An 18,665-nucleotide genomic window follows, 5' to 3' on the forward strand; every position below is an offset into this window, starting at 1 on the left:
AGTCAATCATCTTATTTTTTTAACTCATTTCAAAATAAGTTACAAGGCTGGGCGTGGTGTCTCACACCCGTAATACCAGCACTTTGGGAGGCGGAGACGGGAAGATCACCTGAGGTCAGGAGTTCGAGACCAGCCTGGCTAACATGACGAAACCCCATCTCTACTAAAAATACAAAATTAGCCAACTGTGGTGGCAGGCGCCTATAATCCCAGCTACTCGGGAGTCTGAGGCAGGAGAATCACTTGAACCTGGGAGGTGGAGGTTGCAGTGAGCCGAGATTGTGCCACTGCACTCCAACCTAGGCAACAGAGCGAGACTCTGTCTCAAAAAAAAAAAAAAAAACAAACAGAGTAAGTTGCAAACTTCATTCACTTTAGACTATACATATTATTAACTAAAGGTCAATGTTTACTTATATTTTTTCAGGTAAAATTTGAAATACAATCTTTTTTTTTTTTTTTTGAAACGGGGTCTTGCCCTATTATCCCCACTGGAGTACGGTGGCATGATCATGGCTCACTGCAGCCTTGACCTCCCTGGGCTGTGGTGATCCTCCCCTCTCAGCCTCCTGAGTACTGGGACTATAGGCATGTGCCACCACACCCAGCTAATTTTTGTGTTTTTTGTGGAGACAGGGTTTTGCCATGTTGCCCAAGCTGGTCTCGAACTCCTGGGCTCAAGCGATTCTCCCACTGTTGGGTCACAGGCCTCCCAAAGTGCTGGGATTACAGGTGTGAACTACTGCACCCAGCCACAGTGATCTTAAATATGCCATCCCATTCATTTGACAACTACAAATACCTGGGTAGCATAATCCCCTTTGAGGATCCAGAACATCCATATCACCATCGCCCTGGAAAGTTCCCTCATGCTCCTTCCCAGTTGGTCTGTGCACCAATACCCTTAAGGCAACCACTGCCCTGATTTTTTCCATCATAAGTTAGTTCAACGTGTTCTAGAATTTCACCTAGATGGAATCAGACAGCTTCTTTCACTCAGCATGTTTTTGAGATTTGCTCGTGTTGTGTGTATCACTAGTTCGTTCCTTTCTGTTGCTGAATACTGTTACATGGTGTGTATATACCTGTTTGTTTATACTTTTTAAAAAATTTTTTGAAATGGAGTTTCGCTCTTGTCACCCAGGCTAGAATGCAGTGGCACGATCTCATCTCACTGCAACCTCTACCTCCCAGGTTCAAGTGATTGTCCTGCCTCAGCCCTGTGAGTAGCTGGGATTACAGGCATACACCACCATGCCCAGCTAATTTTTCTATTTTATCCCGCCTCCCAAAGGTGGTGGGATTACAAGCCTGAGCCACTGCACCCAGCCTGTTGATACTTCTTATTGATAGATACTTGGTATGTTTCCAGTGTTGGGCAATTATGAATAAAGGTACTTTGAATATTGTTCTGTAGGTTTTTTTGTAGACATGTGCTCCCATCTCTTGAGTAAATACCTAGGAATGGAATTGCAGGATCAAATCATAAGTGTATGTTTTGGTGTATAAGAAACTGCCCAGCCAGGCATGGTGGCTCACACCTGTAATCTCAGCACTTTGGGAGGCCAAGGCAGGAGGATTGCTTGAGCCCAGAAGTTTGAGACCCACCTGGGCAACATGACAAAATCTTGTCTCTACAGAAAGTACAAAAATTAGCTGGGCGTGGTGGCACATGCCTGTAGTCTCAGCAACTCAGGAGGCTGAGGTGGGAGGATCACCTGAGCCTGGGAAGCTGAGGCTTCAGTGAGCCATGATTGTTCTACTGCACTCCAGTCTGGGCAACAGAGTGAGACTCTGTCTCAAAAAAAAGAAAGATGGCTGGGCGTGGTGGCTCATGCCTGTAATCCCAGCACTTTGGGAGGCAGAGTTGGGCGGATCACCTGAGATCAGGAGTTTGAGAACAGCCTGGCCAACATGGTAAAAACCTGTCTCTACCAAAAATACCAAAAGTTAGCTGACTGTAGTGGCACACACCTGTAATCCCAGCTACTCGGGAGGCTGAGGCAGGAGAATCGCTTGAACCTGGGAGGTGGAGGTTGCAGTGAGCCGAGATCGCACCACTGCACTCCAGCCTGGGCGACAGAGTGAGACTCTGTCTCAAAAAAAAAAAAAAGTAAATAAAAGGAAAGAAACAACCACTTTGCTCAAAGCGGTTGTACTTTTTCCACTCCTACACAGTGTGTGAGAGTTCTGGTTGTTCCACATCTTTGCCAAAATTAGGTGTTGACATTCTCTTTATTTTTAGCCATACTGGTGGGTGTGTAGTAGTATCTCATCATGGTTTTTATTTGCATTTTCCTGATGACTAAGGATGTTGAGGAACTTTTCACGAGCTTATTGGCCATTTGTGCATCTTCTTTTGCGAAATGTCTAGTCAAGTCTTTTGTCCTTTAAAAAAAAAAAAAAAAGGTGATTTGCCTTTTTATTACTGAGTTGTAGCAGTTTTTTGTTTTTTGTTTTTTTTGAGATGGAGTCTCGCTCTGTTGCCCAGATTGGAGTGCAATGGCATGATCTTGGCTCACTGCAACCTCCGCCTCCTGGGTTCAAGCAATTCTCCTGCCTCAGCCTCCTGAGTAGCTGGGATTACAGGAGTGTGCCACCACATCCAGCTCATTTGTTTTTTTTTTTTTGTTTTTTTTTTTTTTTGTATTTTTAGTAGATATGGAGTTTCACTATGTTGTTCAGGCTGGAGGACAGTGGCAAGATCTGGGCTCACTGCAAACTCCTCCTCCCCGATTCAAGTGATTCTCATGCCGCAGCCTCCGGAGTAGCTGGGACTGCAGGCGCATGCCACCATGTCTGGCTAATTTTTGTATTTTGCACAGGCTGGTCTCGAGCCCCTGGCCTCAAGTGCTCCGCCCACGTCAGCGTCCCAAAGTGGTAGGATTACAGGTGTGAGCCACTGTGCCAGGCCTTGAATTTTTAAAATAACATTTAAAAATAATGAATTTGGTGGTGGTCTAGAGGGTGAACTGATGAGGCTATGTTGGAGACAGGTAAGAACCTTTGGTAGAGGATGGTGATGGAAATGCTGAAGTTCAAGAAGAATGAGCAGTTGTTAGGACCTGGTAACAGATGAATGGACCACAAGAACGGAGAGTCAGAGGGCGGTTTTCATCCTGGTTAAATGGAGACGTTACTGACGGGAACAGAGAAGTTGAAGGAAACAGGTCTGGGGAGGTCAGTGGCAAAAGAATGAATTCCAATTTTGACTGCTTTTAAATTCCAAGTGAGAGTGATGCATCCTAATGGTGACATCCGGTAGGTGGTTGGAAGAAGCACAAATTGAAGAGTCCTCAGCGGTTTAGCTGTTTTTGTTTTTTTTTTTCTTTTGAGAGGGAGTTTCACTCTGTCACCCAGGCTGGAGTGCAGTGGCGTTCACTGAGTCTCAGCTCACTGCAACCTCCACCTCCTGGGTTCAAGCAGTTCTCTGCCTCAGCCTCCCAAGTAACTGGGATTACAGGTGCCCACCACCACATTTTTAGTAGAGACGGGGTTTCACCATCTTGGCCAGGCTGGTCTTGAACTCCTGACCTCGTGATCCACCCGCCTTGGCCTCCCAAAGTACTGTGATTACAGGCATGAGCCACAGCGCCTGGCCTGTTTTTTGTTTGTTTGCAACAGAGTTTTGCTCTATCGTCCAGGCTGGAGTGCAGTGATACAATCTCAGCTCACTGCAGCCTCTACTTCCTGGGATCAGGTGATTGTCCCACCTCAGCCTCCCAAGTAGCTGGGACTACAGGTTCACACCACCACACCTGGCTAATTTCTAAACATTTTTTGTGAGACAGGATCTTGCTTTGTTGCCCAGGCTGGTCTCAAACTCCTAGACTCAAGCGATCTTCCCACCTTAGCCTCCCAAAGTGTTGGGATTACAGGCATGAGCCACTCTGCACCTGTCCTGAATTTGTTTATTAACTCTAAAAGTATTTTGTGGATTAAGATTTTCTACACATAAAATAATGTCATCTGTGAACAGAGATATCTCTGTTTTCAATTTGGATGCCTTTTATTTCTTTTTTTTTTTTTAGCCAGTTGCTCTGGCTAGGACTTTGGGTTCTTTGCTGAATAGAGTGGCAAAAGCAGGCATCCTTATCATCTTCCTGTTCTTAGGTGAAAAGCTTTCAATCTCTCACCATCAGGTATCACATTAGCTGTGGGTTTTCATATGCGGCCTTTATTATGTGGAGGAAGTTTCCTTCTATTCCTAGTTTAGTGTTTTTCTCATGAAGGGTATGGAATTTTGTCAAATATATTTTCTGCATTAATTGCAATGATCATGTATTTTTCCCTTCATTCTGTTAATGTGTTATATTACATTGATTCGTTTTTAAAAATTAGAGAGTAATAATATTTTTATTTTTTGAGGCTGGTCTCAAATTCCTGTCTTCATGTGATCCTCCTGTTTTGGTCTCCCAGGTGCTGGGATTACAGGGCTGAGCCACCACCGTGCCCGGCCTTGATTCATTTTTGTTTAGTTTAACCATTCTCCTGTTGCTGGGTGAATCCTACTTGGTCATGGTGTACGATGTTCTTTCACATGCTGCTGAACTCAGTTTACTAGTGTTTTGTTGAAGATGTTTGGATGTGTATTCATAAGGCATGTTGGTTTATAGTTTTCTTTTTTTTCTTTTTTTTTTTTTTTTTTTGTGTCACCTAGGCTGGAGTGCAGTGGCACCATCTCAGCTCACTGCAACCTCCGCCTCCCAGGTTCAAGCAGTCCTCCTGCCTCAGCCTCCCATGTAGCACGGATCATAGTCATGCACCACCGCGCCCAGCTAATTTTTTTGTATTTTTAGTAGAGACGCAGTTTCACCACGTTGGTCAGGCTGGTCTCCAACTCATGACCTCAAGTGAGCCACCCACCTAGGCCTCCCAAAGTGCTGGGATTACAGGCATGAGCCCTCACACCTGGCCCATAGTTGTCTCTCTAGTTAATTTTTGGTGACCATCAAAAAAATGCTACATGAATGCGTTCGTTAGATTTGAAAATAGCTAGACACTTGGGGCCGCTGATAGACATGAACTCGCCAGTTGTTCTGGGCAAGTTGCGAGTTCCAAGTATTGCCGGTTTACTTTACTTTCTGAGCATGTTCACATTTGCCATGAGAAAAACTTTGGGATTATAGCTCTAAACTAGACCTCTTTTCATTGATCAGGGAGATCCTTTTGAGATGACCCAGGAGACAGCTTCTTTAAAAGTTATACTACTTTAAAAGGTGCTGTGGCTCATACCTGTAATCCCAACACTTTGGGAAGTTGAGGAAGGAGGATAGCTTGAGGCTAGGAGTTTGAGACCAGCCTGGGCAACATAGTGAGACCCTGTCTCTACAAAAAATAAAATAAAATAAAAAATTAGCCAGGTGTGGTAGTGTGCCTGTAGTATCAGCTACTTGGGAGGCTAAGGTGGGAAGATCACTTGAGCCTGGGAGTTAAAGACTGCAGTGAGCTATGATTATGCCACTGCACTTCAGCCTGGGTGGCAGAGTGAGACCCTGTCTTAAAAAGGTTTTTAATTTTTAATTTTTATTTATTTTTATGTTTTTGAGACAGAGTCTCGCTCTGTCACCCAGGCTAGAATGCAGTGGTGCAATCTTAGCTCACTGCAACCTGCACCTCCCGGGTTCAAGTGATTCTCCTGCCCCTGCCTCTCGAATAGGTGGGATTACAGGCATGTGCCATCACACCCAGCTAATTTTTGTATTTTTAGTAGAGACAGTCTCGCCATGTTGGACAAGCTGGTCTTGAACTCCTGGCCTCAAGTGATCCACCTGCCTTGGCCTCCCAAGGTGCTGGGATTACAGGCATGAGCCACCGTGCCTGGCATCTCAGAAAAGTTTTTGAAAAAAGGTGGGCTCCTACTTGGCTCCATATGCTAAGGCAGGTACACCTCTCTCTCACTGCAGGTTTTCCAGAAGCCCCACGAGGTGGTAATGGTGCTGCTGATTCAGACCCTGGGGGCCCTCATGCCCTCGCTGCCCTCCTGCCTCAGCAACGGTGTGGAGAGGGCAGGGCCCGAGCAGGAGCTCACCAGGCTGCTGGAGTTCTACGACGCCACCGCCCACTTCGCCAAGGGCTTGGAGATGGCACTGCCCCCCCATCTACGTAAACATTCCTTCCTGCCAGTTCTCCAGCTTGTCTTTACTCGCTCTTTCTGAAGCGTCTGGGGCCTGGATGTTTGCCTTTTCAGATGACTGATTTTACAGAAGTCGAAGGGATCAGTGTTTTCCTTCTCAGCAGATGTGGAGGGCTTTTCCATGAAAACGTTGCCATCAGGGAAATAGTTGTTTAATATATTTGCCTGGCTCCAGTGCTGCCTGGGTGCCTTACATGCTCCGGGGAAGTGATGGACACCTCTGTGGGGGCTTGGGATATAAAAGAGGCATCACAGTGAGGCAGGTAGACGTTATGGCAAAGAGTTGGCAGCAGATTACACCAGGAGGCAAGTGTGCTCATCCTTCAAAGTCATCACGAAGCCTCAGACAGTTCACCCTCAAAAGTCAGTTTTAGAGAACAAATAGGCTACAGGGGCCTTTTGTAGGAGCAACAGCAAGTGTCCTAGGGCAGGGGAGCTGTGTTAGGAGTACAGGTGGTTGTAGAGAAAATGGGCTTTCCCCGGTGGCCAACTGAGAGCAGAGGACCCCTTACTCCCATTTGGGTAAACAGCGCCTGGTGTGTGACGCTCTCCAAGCTCTTTCCCGTCTATGTTAAAAGCTTCATAAATTTTTAAAGAACACAGATCCCGTGACGCATGTTGCTGTCAAATCAGGAAATCGCTTCAGGAAGGCCTTGTTCTGCTGTTGGCGGCTGTGTGTCACTGACTTGGTTTATTTAATAGTTACTCTCTTTAATTACATTTGTGTATAATTGCATCGTACATTCCAGGGAGTGTGTTTATTGTTCGGATTCCTGATGACTCACCGGTGTTTTTGGCACGCTCACAGGTCAGGCCTTAGTTATGGGAAAGGCCCGGTGGATGGGGAGGCTTCCAAGGGACCGTGATGCCTTTGTGGAAGTGGCTAAAGAGAATTGAGAGAGCTGGGCTAAGGCGAGTTACCGCAGCACAGTGGGACGAAGGTGGAGCAAGGAACGGCCGTTTCCTGCCCCTGGGGATGGATGTAGTGGGGAAGAGAACCACCCTTGAGACAGATCTAGAAGTGCTTTGCTAGTCAGCCATGGGACGAGTCTCAGTCTCGCCCAGGCTGGAGTGCAGTGGCGCGATCTCCACTCACTACAATCTCCACCTCCTGGGTTCAAGCAATTCTCCTGCCTCAGCCTCCTGAGTAGTTGGGATTACAAGTGTGTGCCACCACACGCAGTTCATTTTTGTATTTTTTAGTAGAGATGGGGTTTAGCCATGTTGTCCAGGCTGGTCTCGAACTCGTGACCTCAGGTGATCGACCCGCCTCAGCCTCCTGAAGTGCTGGGATTAGAGCAGGTGTGAGCCACCATGCCCAGCTGGGACTTTAGATTTCTTTTCTTTCTTTTTTCTTTTTTTTTTTGAGACAGAGACTTGCTTTGTCGCCCAGGCTGGAGTGCAGTGGTGTGATCTTGGCTCACTGCAACCTCCGCCTCCCAGGTTCAAGCAATTCTCCTGCCTCAGCCTTCCAAGTAGCTGGGATTACAGGCACACACTACCACATCTAGCTAATTTTTTTGTGTTTTTAGTAGAGACAGGGTTTCACCATGTTGGCCAGGCTGGTCTCAAACACCTTACCTCAAGTGATCCGCCCATCTTGGCCTCCCAAAGTGCTGGGATTACAGGCATGAGCCACCGCACCTGACCTAGATTACTAATGATTCTCCCTGAGGTTTTCCAAAAGAGTTTTGTTTTTTCTTTTAACTTTAAAATTCTTTGGAAACACACAAAAATAAAAATAAAAAGAGAGCAAGAACAATCCATAAACTCATCAGTCAGAGCCACCAACAACATTATTTGCTTCCAATAATACAAATATAAATACACATTGTTCACAAATATTAATATAAATACTTAATGTCTACCATATAAATATAATAAATACATAATATATATTTAAGATATGCTTCTATGTATTTACATGTAATAATATGTTATATAATATATACAAAATATCTTAAAATATTGGTGGTAGACAGTCTTATATTTTCATTTTTTGAAATGCTCAAAATAATATAATGAGCATTTTTCTTATGTCATTAAATGTTTTCCTAAGACATAGTTTTGTTGTTTTTGTTGTTTTTTTGAGACAAGGTCTTGCTCTCTTGCCCAGGTTAGAGTGCAGTGACACTATCACAGCTCACTGTAGCCTTGAACCTTCTGGGCTCAAGTGATTCTCTGAACTCAGCCTCCTGAGTAGTTGGGACCACAGGCACATGCCACCAAGGCTGACTCATTTTAAAAAATTTTTTGTAGAGACAGGGTCTCCTTATTTTGCTCAGGTTGGTCTCAAACTCCTAGACTCAAGCGATTCTCCTGCTGGCCTCTCAAAGTGCTGGGATTACAGGTGTGAGCTACCACACCTGGCCAATTTACTACCATTTTTTAAGTACTATGATATATAAAACTATTATGAACTGTTTTATACATTAGTTTTTGAGCCTAGCTCTGATTATTCCTTAGGATAAGTTTAAATTTGCAGTTGCTCAGAAATGAAAAATTTGAAGATTTTTTTTTTTTTTTTGAAATGGAGTCTCGCTCTCTTGCCCAGGCTGGAGTGCAGTGGTGCGATCTCCGCTCACTACAGCCTCCACCTCCCGAGTTTACGCCATTCTCCTGCCCCAGCATCCCGTCACGTTTCGTTCTTTAGACCTATTTTTGTATCTATCAGTAGTGAACAAAGGTGCCTGTGTTCCCATGCCCTCACTAGCACTAGACTCTTTTTTGCTCCTGTCATTGCCAGGTTCTTAGACAATTACTGATATATCATATTAGTTTTTCACTTTGGTTATTAGCAAGTTTGAAAGTTACCTTATAAAAACTTTTGAATTGCTTATTCTTTAGCCTGTTATTCTGTTTGGGAGTTTAACCAATTTCTGGTTAATTTGTAAGAGCAATTTATTTAAAATAATATATTATTAACTGTATTATAAAAAGCGATAAAAGTATGTATTATAAGAATTAATGATATAGAAATCTGTGACACAAAATAACTCTCCTATAATCCCACTTTAACCACTGTTACAAATTTGGTGCATATACCTGAAAGATCCTTATATAGTCAGGAATTTTTACCAGATGTTTATCAAATACGTTGTAAATACATTGCCTATTGCCTAACTTTTAGTTTTACCTTTAACATTTTCTCTATTATTTTAATAATTAATACATGTACTTAATACAATTCAAAATATAAAAGATTATGCAATATACAGTAAATTTTAAAAATTTAGATTGACTTTATCATTATAGAAAAATCTAGAAAATACAAGGACGGAAAAAAAAGTCATTCTTAACCCACCATTCAGAAACAGCATTTTGGGTCAGGCATGGGGGCTTGCACCTGTAATCTCAGCACTTTGGGAGGCCAAGGTGGGGGAATCATTTGAGTCTAGGAGTTCAAGATGAGCCCTGGCAACATAGTGAGACCCCATCTCTACAAAAAACAAAAAAATTTAGCCAGGTGTAGTGTCACGCACCTGTAGTACTAGCTACTCAGGAAGCTGGGGTGGGGAGGTCTCTTGAGCCTGGGAGGCCAAGGCAGTGGTGACCTGTGGTTGGACCACTGCACCTTAGTCTGGAGAACTGAGTGAGACCCTGTCTTGAAGAAAAAAGAAAAGAAAAAAGGAAATAACACTTTGGATTCTATACACGTGCAGATTTGATTATTACCATGTTGGACCCACATTACTTTACCTAATCTCTATAAAACCTTGTAAAATTGGTGCCAGAAATCAAGACCAGCAGACTTTAGCTGAGTGAGTATTGAAGGAGAAGTAGGAGTTAACTAGATGAAGAGGGGAAGGGGCGAAGCCGGTCATTCCAGACAGAGGATCAGCATGTGAGCAGAAGGAAGCTTTTAGGAACTGAGAGAAGGCTAGGAGCTAGAGGAAGAGGGAAGGAGGATGAGGCTGTAGAAGTAATAATAAAACTATCTGGAGGAGGGGACCAGAAGGAGGTGAGGACACCAGTAAGTAGGCGATTACTTTTACTAATCCCCTGTTGAGACTGTGTCCAAAGCTTTCTGATTCTGAGCCATGTTTCCATGAATATCCTTCTATCTCTGTGTATTTGTTGATTTCTTTGAGATGATTTTCAGGAACTGAATTACTGTGTTGTAGAATATGCACATTTACATTTTGATACAGCATGTTTTACATTTTTATGTGGTTGAACGTAGGAATTTTTGGAATGCCTGGGCTATGGGGTATCCTTTTGTTTTTTGTTTTTGTTTTGAGACAGAGTCTCGCTCTGTCGCCCAGGCTGGAGTGCAGTGGTGTAATCTCTGCTTCCCGGGTTCAAGCTATTCTCTTGCCTCAGCCTCCCAGGTAGCTGGGACCCCAGGTGCGTGCTACCATGCCCAGCTAAATTTTTTTTTTTTTTTTGTATTTTTAGTAGAGACAGGTTTCACAATATTGGCCAGGGCTGGTCTCAAACTCCTCACCTCAAGTAATCCGCTCACCTCGGCCTCCCAAAGTGCTGGGATTACACGCGTGAGCCACCATGCCCTGGCAGTGGGAGTATCCTGTTTCTGTGAAGTCCTAGGAATATGTGGCATGGGATTTGTTCTTCCTGTATTGCCTTTTTTCTGTGGCAATTCTTTTTTTTTTTTTTTTTTTTAATGAGATGGAGTCTTACTCTGTCGCCCAGGCTGGAGTGCAGTGACACGATCTTGGCTCACTACAACCTCCGCCTCCTGGGTTCAAGCGATTCTCCTGCCTCAGCCTCCCGAGTAGCTGGAATTACAGGTGCCCGCCACCATGCTCGGCTAATTTTTGTATTTTTAGTAGAGATGGGGTTTCACCATAATGAGTAGGTTGGTCTCAAACTCCTGACTTCAGGTGATCCACCTGCCTCGGCTTTCCAAAGTGCTGGGATTACAAGCATGAGCCACCGTGCCTGGCCTCTGGCAATTCTTGAACCTGACCTTGACGAAGGTTATGTTTTTTTTTTCCTTTTGGAGACGAGTCTCACTCTTATTGCCCAGGCTGGAGTGCAATGGCGTGATCTCGGCTCACCACAACCTCCGCCTCCCAGGTTCAACCGATTCTCCTTCCTCAGCCTCCTGAGTAGCTGGGATTACAGGCATGTGCCACCATGCCCGGCTAATTTTGTATTTTTAGTAGAGACAGGGTTTCGGTTTCTCCATGTTGGTCAGGCTGGTCTCGAATTTCTGACCTCAGTTGATCTGCCCTCCTTGGCCTCCCAAAGTGTTGGGATTACAGGCGTGAGCCACCGCGCCCAGCCAATGAGGGTTATCTTTTGAAGGGATTCTTATCCGTGATGGGCCATGGGATTCAGGGGGCTGGTGTCTTTAATAGTGCTTTAGGCAAACCACGTGCAAAGCCCAAATTTATCCAGATATTTGCTGAACTGATTGTAGGAGAAGCTTCCATGAGTGACAAAAGCTGCTTAACAAAATGTATTCCCCTGTGGAGATCAAGTGGGGAAAGTTCTAATAGAGCGCCTCTTGATTGTTGCTTTCCCATAGTTAATTTCAGTTTCTTTGTTCATGATCGTTTTACATTTCTGATTTTCTAAAGATGAGCACAATCTGGTAAAAGTCACGGAGCTGGTGGATGCCGTGTATGATCCATACAAACCCTACCAGCTGAAGTATGGCGACATGGAAGAGAGCAACCTTCTCATCCAGATGAGCGCCGTACCTTTGGTAAAGTCGCAGTGCATCCTGGGGCCACTGAGGAAGCATCCTGTTAGCCAGGCTCTTGGCCACCACATCTGGGAGAGGGCTGAGGGTTGGGATCCGGGGTGCTGAAATACGGGATTTAAGCACTCGTGGGCTCTTGTAATCCCAATGTAAAACGAGTCCATATATTTGCTACCAATTTTCTGTTGATTGATGGATTGAAACAGGGTCTCCATCTGTCACCCAGGCTGGAATGTAGTAGTGCAATAACAGCTCATTGCAGCCTCCACCTCCTGGGCTCAAGTGATCCTCCTGCCTCAGCCTCCTGAGTAGCTGAGACTCCAGGCATGTACCATCACGCCTGGCTCATTTTTGTATATTTTTTGTAGAGATAGGTTTTGCCATGTTGCCCAGGCTGGTCTCAAACTCCTGGGCTCAAGCAATCCACCCACCTGGGGCTTCCAAACTACTGGAATTACAGGCGTGTGACAACCTACCGGGCCCTAGTTTTCTATTTAAAATCCCCAGTGAAGGTTTAAACAAAATGAGAGGCTTAAATCTTTTGGGGATAAGTTGATTATCTCCCTGGTTTAGTAATTTCTTATTAAGGCTGTCTTTTGTTTGAGGAAGACATGCAAATGGGCACAGGAGCTTAGCACTCATGGGCAATGTTGCAGGGGCAGGTTCACTATGTGGGCATGAAGGGTGGAACTGAGGCCATTTCCATTTCAAATATTATTCTGTTTTCAAGTCATAAGGTTGTCTAGCATGAGGTACATTGACATTTCAGAATTGATCTTATAGTAGTTCAAATCTACTGCCTCTTACCATTTTCTTGTTTTCTGGGGATATACCTAGAAAGTCTGTTGCACTTCAGTGCCATACTTGCCCCTGAAGGAAGGAAGCATTTTCCTTTTGCCTTATTTATTTATTTATTTATATTTATTTTTTTGAGAGGGTCTTGCTCTGTCACCCAGGTTGGAGTCCAGTGGTGCCCAGGTTGATGTGCAGTGGCACAGTCACAGCTCACTGCAACCTTGATCTCCCAGGCTCAAGCGATCCTCCCACCTCAGCTTCCCAGTAGCTGGGACTACAGGTGCACGTCACCACGCCAGGCTAATTTTTTGTAGAGATGGGTTTTCGCCATGTTGCCCAGGCTGGTCTCAAACTCCTGGGCTCGAATAATCTGCCCACCTCTGCCATCCAAAGTACTGGGATTACAGGCTTGAGCCACCGCACCCAGCCTCCTTTTGCTACATTCTCTGGAGCTTCTGATACGGAGAATTTGAATCCTAGCTCGAGAGCCACAGGGAGAGATACCATCTTAATAATCACAGAAAAAGAGGAAAGCAATGAAAAACATTAGGATGAAGTAGACAGACATTTGATCATGCTTTTCTGCTAGGAGTGAATTTCCATGATCCCACTGATGACTTAGACTGTTCTCCCTTGATTCAGGTTCTAGAGGAGCGTTCAGAGGTTGAGACTATATTTCTGACGTCGTTATTAAGTGATTTTACTACAGATGAAAGGGCTTGGAGGTCTTCCCCTATCTCAACGTCTGTTCTAAAGCCTGACATAGCTTTTGTTTGTCTGTATTTGCTCACCAGGAGCATGGGGAAGTGATTGACTGTGTGCAGGAGCTGAGCCACTCTGTGAACAAGCTGTTTGGTCTGGCGTCTGCAGCCGTTGACAGATGCGTCAGATTCACCAATGGCCTGGGGACCTGCGGCCTGCTGTCAGCCCTGAAATCCCTCTTTGCCAAGTAAGGCTGGGGGACTGGGGACCAGACGGGCCACATTGGAGCACTGTCTGCCCCAGTTAAAAATGCATGTGTTCTGTATTCGTTCTCTGAACCCTGGGAAACACTTGCACCTGAGCCCAATAGGATGTTGTTAAGGATATTCACAGTGGCATTGTTTGTAATGGTGGAACATTTGAAACAACGTAAATGTCTACCCATTAGGGAAGGCTACTTAAGATGTGACATATTCATATGAGGAAAACTTGTGCAACAGTTAAAATATGTGAAGAAAAAAAAAAGAAACCTTAGACAAGTTAAATTTAACAAAGTTTATTTGAGCAAGAAAAAGGATCTATGACCTGGTGTGGTGAGTCACGCCTGTAGTCCCAGTACTTTGGGAGGCCAAGATGGGTGGATTACTTAAGCTTAGGAGTTCGAGACCAGCCTGGCCAACAAGGTGAAGCCCTGTCTCTGATTGTTCCAGAAATACCGAGCATGCCTCTGTGAACTGTGGAGGCTCCTTGGACCCAGAGCTCTCTGGCATTGCCATCGGGCATCCAGCATCTCAAAAGTAGTTCCTCGTAGACATTCCTATAGGACCACATCATCTGGTGTGGCTAGATGAGCCCGGATGTGTTCCTACAGAAAAAGAAACATCAGACTGGGTGCAGTGGCTCACACTTGTAATCCCAGCACTTCGGGAGGCTGAGGCGGGTGGATCACTTGAGGTCAGGAGTTCGAATCCAGCCTGGTCAACGTGGTGAAACTCATCTCTACTAAAAATGCAAAAATTAGCTAGGCATGGTGGTGGATGCCTGTAATCCCAGCTACTTAGGAAGCTGAGACATAAAAATCGCTTAAATCCAGGAGGCAGCACTTGCAGTGAGCCAAGACTGCGCCATTGCACTCTAGCCTGTGCAACAAGAACGAAACTCAGTCTCAAAAAATAAAAAATAAATAAAAATAATACATTTCCATATTAAGCATTCAAACTGTGCAAAAGTATACCTGGCAAACCCAGGCCATCTTCTCTAAAAGGGAAGATTTTGAAATTACCAAAATAGCTGATGCTTATAAAATTAGGGAAATCAGGTTGAAGCTAACTTGAGCAGGGTTCAAATGGCACATTGTTCAGTAGTGAGGAGGTTTGGGGAAGGGCATTAAGGGAGGCAGGGGCAAGGAGGACAGGGCCTGCAGGGAAGGCAGGAGTAGGTTGACCTAACTTGAACTAGGATGAAGCATAGAGTATAGTGGCCAACTGGTGGTTCAAGAAGGAGGGGTATTAAGACTGTGATGGGCACAGGAGCTCTGGACACTTACTAGTGGGGACCTTGGAGATGATAGTGCTCCTCTCTGAGTAAACTGATAATGACAATATCTCCTTTCCAAGGAGGTTGTGAATATTCACCAAAAACATACCATTAAAGCCCCTAACACAGTGACTCTGATGTGGTTGACAGCTGGAAATGTGTATTGTGAGAAACAGCTGGAGGGTTTGAGGACAAAGATGATGTGATGAAAGCGACGCTTTCCTCTTAGATTTCATGACAAACCCATTTAGAATTCTGGATCGACAGATAATGAACTAGAGAAAGCGTTTGCTTATAGCCATACCTGAGAATAGTGGCTAAACACAACTCCTCCTGCAGGGTGCGCCTGCTCTTTCTGCAGAGCACATGGATGTTTGCCATAGTTTCGGGGGTGGTGACACGGTTGTTTAACCTCCCATGGCTAAAGCACAATCATATTCCTTAACATTCCTCTGTCGGTTTGTCCTTGAGGCCAGCCCCTCTTCCTCCTGGGACTTATAACCCTAGGAAGCTTTCACCTCTGTTGATGCAAGGGGAAGGTGTTGTCAGTGGGACTCTGTGTTTTGTAGCTTTCCGCCTGAAAGCCATTTCTTCCACTTGGTGGCCTATGTCTCCACTGCATGGACTGACCTTTCGGGACTGTGCCCTGGGTCCTCACATTTCACTTTCCTCATTTAGAGCTTCTGTTTGGGAGGGGCAAGCAGCAAGGCCTCTTGTGATGCATGCAAGTGTCCCAGGTTTCTTAGCTTTCAGAGGACATGGGGGTATAAGTATGGGGCACACACTCTGTTCTCCCAGAGCTTAAAGTCTAGCAGCAGCAATAAGCATCACACAGGCTCTTTCTTTATCTGGAAACAAGGTCTTGCTCTGCCACCCAGGCTGGAGTGCAGTGGTGTGCTCATGGCCCACTGCAGCCTTGACCTCCTAGGCTCAAGCCATCTTTCCACCTCAGCCTCCCAAGTAGCTTGGACTACAGGCACATGCCACCATGCCCAGCTAATTTTTGTATACTTTGTAGAGACAAAGTTTTGCCATGTCAGCCAGTGTGGTCTTGAACTCCTAGGCACAAGTGGTCCTCCCACCTTGGCCTCCCTAACTGCTATGATTACAGGCATGAGCTACCACACCCGCCTAATTTTTTTTTTTTTTTTGAGATGGGTTCTCACTGTATTGCCCAGGCAGGTCTTAAACTCCTTGAGCTCAAGTGATCCTCCCTCCTCAGCCTCCCAAAGTGCTGGGATTACAGGTGTGAGCCACCACGCCCTGTCTAAACAAGCTGTTTAACTACAGTGTTTTAGACGCTATGAGGGAAAAGGAGGTGTGTACAGTGAGAGCAAACAGCACAGCCTGTGAGGGAGCATCTCCTGGCTTTGAATCCACTTTCATGCTTCTGTCCCATTAAAGTCAGACCCTTGCCAGCCGTGAAACTTTAATCTCTGTGCCATGGGTATTTAAATTTAGAGGATGAGAATGATGCAGAGGTACCTTGGATGTCATGACCTTCCTCACGTTATCCCAGGTCACAGTCAGTTATTACCTTGGGACTGTGATGTTTAAATAGTTCTTCAAACCTGCTTTCCCAGAAATATACTTATCTGGATGAGGGGGGATTTATCAGCATCATCTCTCACCTGGTTGCTCCCTGGAGTCAGCTTCACGATTATTCCTTCCTTCTCCTCTTGGGCATCTCTCTTAGAAACTGCTCAACCAGGTGGTGAAGACAGTCTTGCCACATAGAGAAGACCTTTTTGTGGTCAGAGGTTTACAAGCAGTTTCCCTCCTCGGTGGGAGCCTCTAAAGATGCTCTCAAGGCCATTAGCAGTTTGTCCAGAGCTGTAGAATTCCAGGTCTCTTTAGAGCTGGGGAATCGATGGTGACCTCCCTACCATTTTCTTCCCTTTCCCGGCAGGTATGTGTCTGATTTCACCAGCACTCTCCAGTCCGTACGAAAGAAGTGCAAACTGGACGACATTCCTCCCGACTCCCTCTTCCAGGAAGATTGGACGGCTTTTCAGAACTCCATTAGGTAACCCGGGGGTGGTAATTCCAGCTTGCTCCTAATGTAGTCAGCATAAACATGCATGTGCAGTATATAGAAATGACAAACGTGTTTGGAAGGGGTTCATTTTTTTTTTTCTTTCACTGCCTTTTTAAAAAGCAAATACTCCAGACTCTAAACACAAACCAATAAATAAAAACCCAACCCAAACTAACCAACAAAAAGACCCCTCCAGCTCTTAAGATATTTTTTAAAGTTCTTTACAAATGCCTCATCTCCTTTAATGACTTAAATTTTTTATATTTGATGTGAGATTTTTTACCCCCCCCCCTTAGCCTATAGTTTTTATAGACCTAAAATAACTTAGGGCTTATGTACTAGAAAATGCACAGGTGTTTGGATCCTGTTTCTGGATCTGAGAACCATGGTACATGGTAGTAAATGGTTCCAGGCAATGCTATTTGGCCTGGAAAAGGCCATTTAAGAGTTCAGTGAAAGGGCTGGGCTTGGTGGCTCATGCTTTTCATCCCAGCACTTTGGGAGGCTGAGGCAGGCAGATCACTTGAGGTCAGTAGTTCGAGACCAACCTGGCCAACATGGTGAAACCCTGTCTCTACTAAAAATACAAAAATTAACCGGGTGTGGTGGCGCATGCCTGTAATCCCAGCTACTCGGGAGGCTGAGGCAGGGGAATTGCTTGAACCTGGGAGGCAGAGGTTACAGTGAGCCGAGATCCTGCTGCTGCACTCCAGCCTGGGTGACAGGGTGAAACCCTGGCTCAAAAAAACAAACAAACAAAAAAAAGGGTTCAGTGAAAGAAGGAATTGAGGTGACCCTCTCAAGTGTTTGTTGATGGCCAGATTCTGGAATAGCCTGTGTGGCCTATGGGCCACTAGGTAGACACCCTATTTTGCCCCAGGCCCTGAGGCTTGATGGAGGTTCCATCAGCAGTTGCCTGAGAAAATTTGGTCCTTGACATGTCCAGCTGGAGAGCATGGACTGTTGGCCTATGGCCAGGTTTGACCTATGGACATGTTTGATCATTGCAGTTTTTAACAAGTGGATTTGTTGCCAATATTGAAAAGCTAGATTTAACATGATCCGGATTTCTAATGTCACCTAAAAAATGAGATGCTCAGGCAACACTGGGCCTGCATTGTCATAGCCACTGGGGCTGGCAGCAGGGATCCCTGAGGAATGGCACGGGTTCCCTGTTGTGCGGTGCTTCTCTCCTCTCCCAAGTAGGCTAACAGCGATACAATTAGGCTCTCAGACCACTTGGGAGAGAAGAGAAGCACCATACAACAGATGAAAAGCAGGCTGGGCACGCTGGCTCACACCTGTAATCCCAGCACTTTGGGAGGTCGAGGCAGGTGGATCATCTGAGGTCAGGAGTTCAAGACCAGCCTGACCAACATGGTGAAACCCTGTCTCTACTAAAAATAGAAAAATCAGCTGGGCATGGTGGCCCATGCCTGTAATCCCAGCTACTTGGGAACCTGAGGCAGGAGAATTGCTTGAGCCTAGGAGGTGGAGGTTGCAGTGAGCCAAGATTGCACCATTGCACTTCAGCCTGGGGGGCAGGGCAAGACCTCATCTCAAAAAAAAAGCAATCTGGACGTTTCTTTTTCTTAAAACCATTCCTCCTGGATATATTTTCCCAAGAGAGAAATGGCCGTTCACCTGGCGCACTTCACCCACTTTCATGTCTTACCTGACCCTTGCCCGTGACACATGTAGTTCTCAATACGGTGGTCTGTGTCAGAGCAGACCCAGACCCACCCAAGGCTGTTGGGTAGATCTAGGACCACTCAGGACTATTTTAG

General features: G+C 45.4%; 1 protein-coding gene across 2 annotated transcripts in view; it reads left to right on the plus strand.

The window, feature by feature from the left end:
* Positions 1-18,665, plus strand: part of COG7 (component of oligomeric golgi complex 7) — a 66,329-nt gene that overhangs the window by 24,057 nt on the left and 23,607 nt on the right. For both annotated transcript variants that reach the window (XM_031658396.1, XM_031658397.1), the window contains exons 7-10: positions 5,907-6,105; positions 11,683-11,810; positions 13,397-13,551; positions 16,750-16,866. In XM_031658396.1, the coding sequence (XP_031514256.1) occupies positions 5,907-6,105; positions 11,683-11,810; positions 13,397-13,551; positions 16,750-16,866 (599 nt within the window). The remainder of the gene's footprint in view (positions 1-5,906; positions 6,106-11,682; positions 11,811-13,396; positions 13,552-16,749; positions 16,867-18,665) is intronic.

Source organism: Papio anubis, chromosome 18 (genome assembly GCF_008728515.1).
Source record: "Papio anubis isolate 15944 chromosome 18, Panubis1.0, whole genome shotgun sequence".
NCBI classification, from domain to species: Eukaryota; Metazoa; Chordata; class Mammalia; order Primates; family Cercopithecidae; genus Papio; species Papio anubis.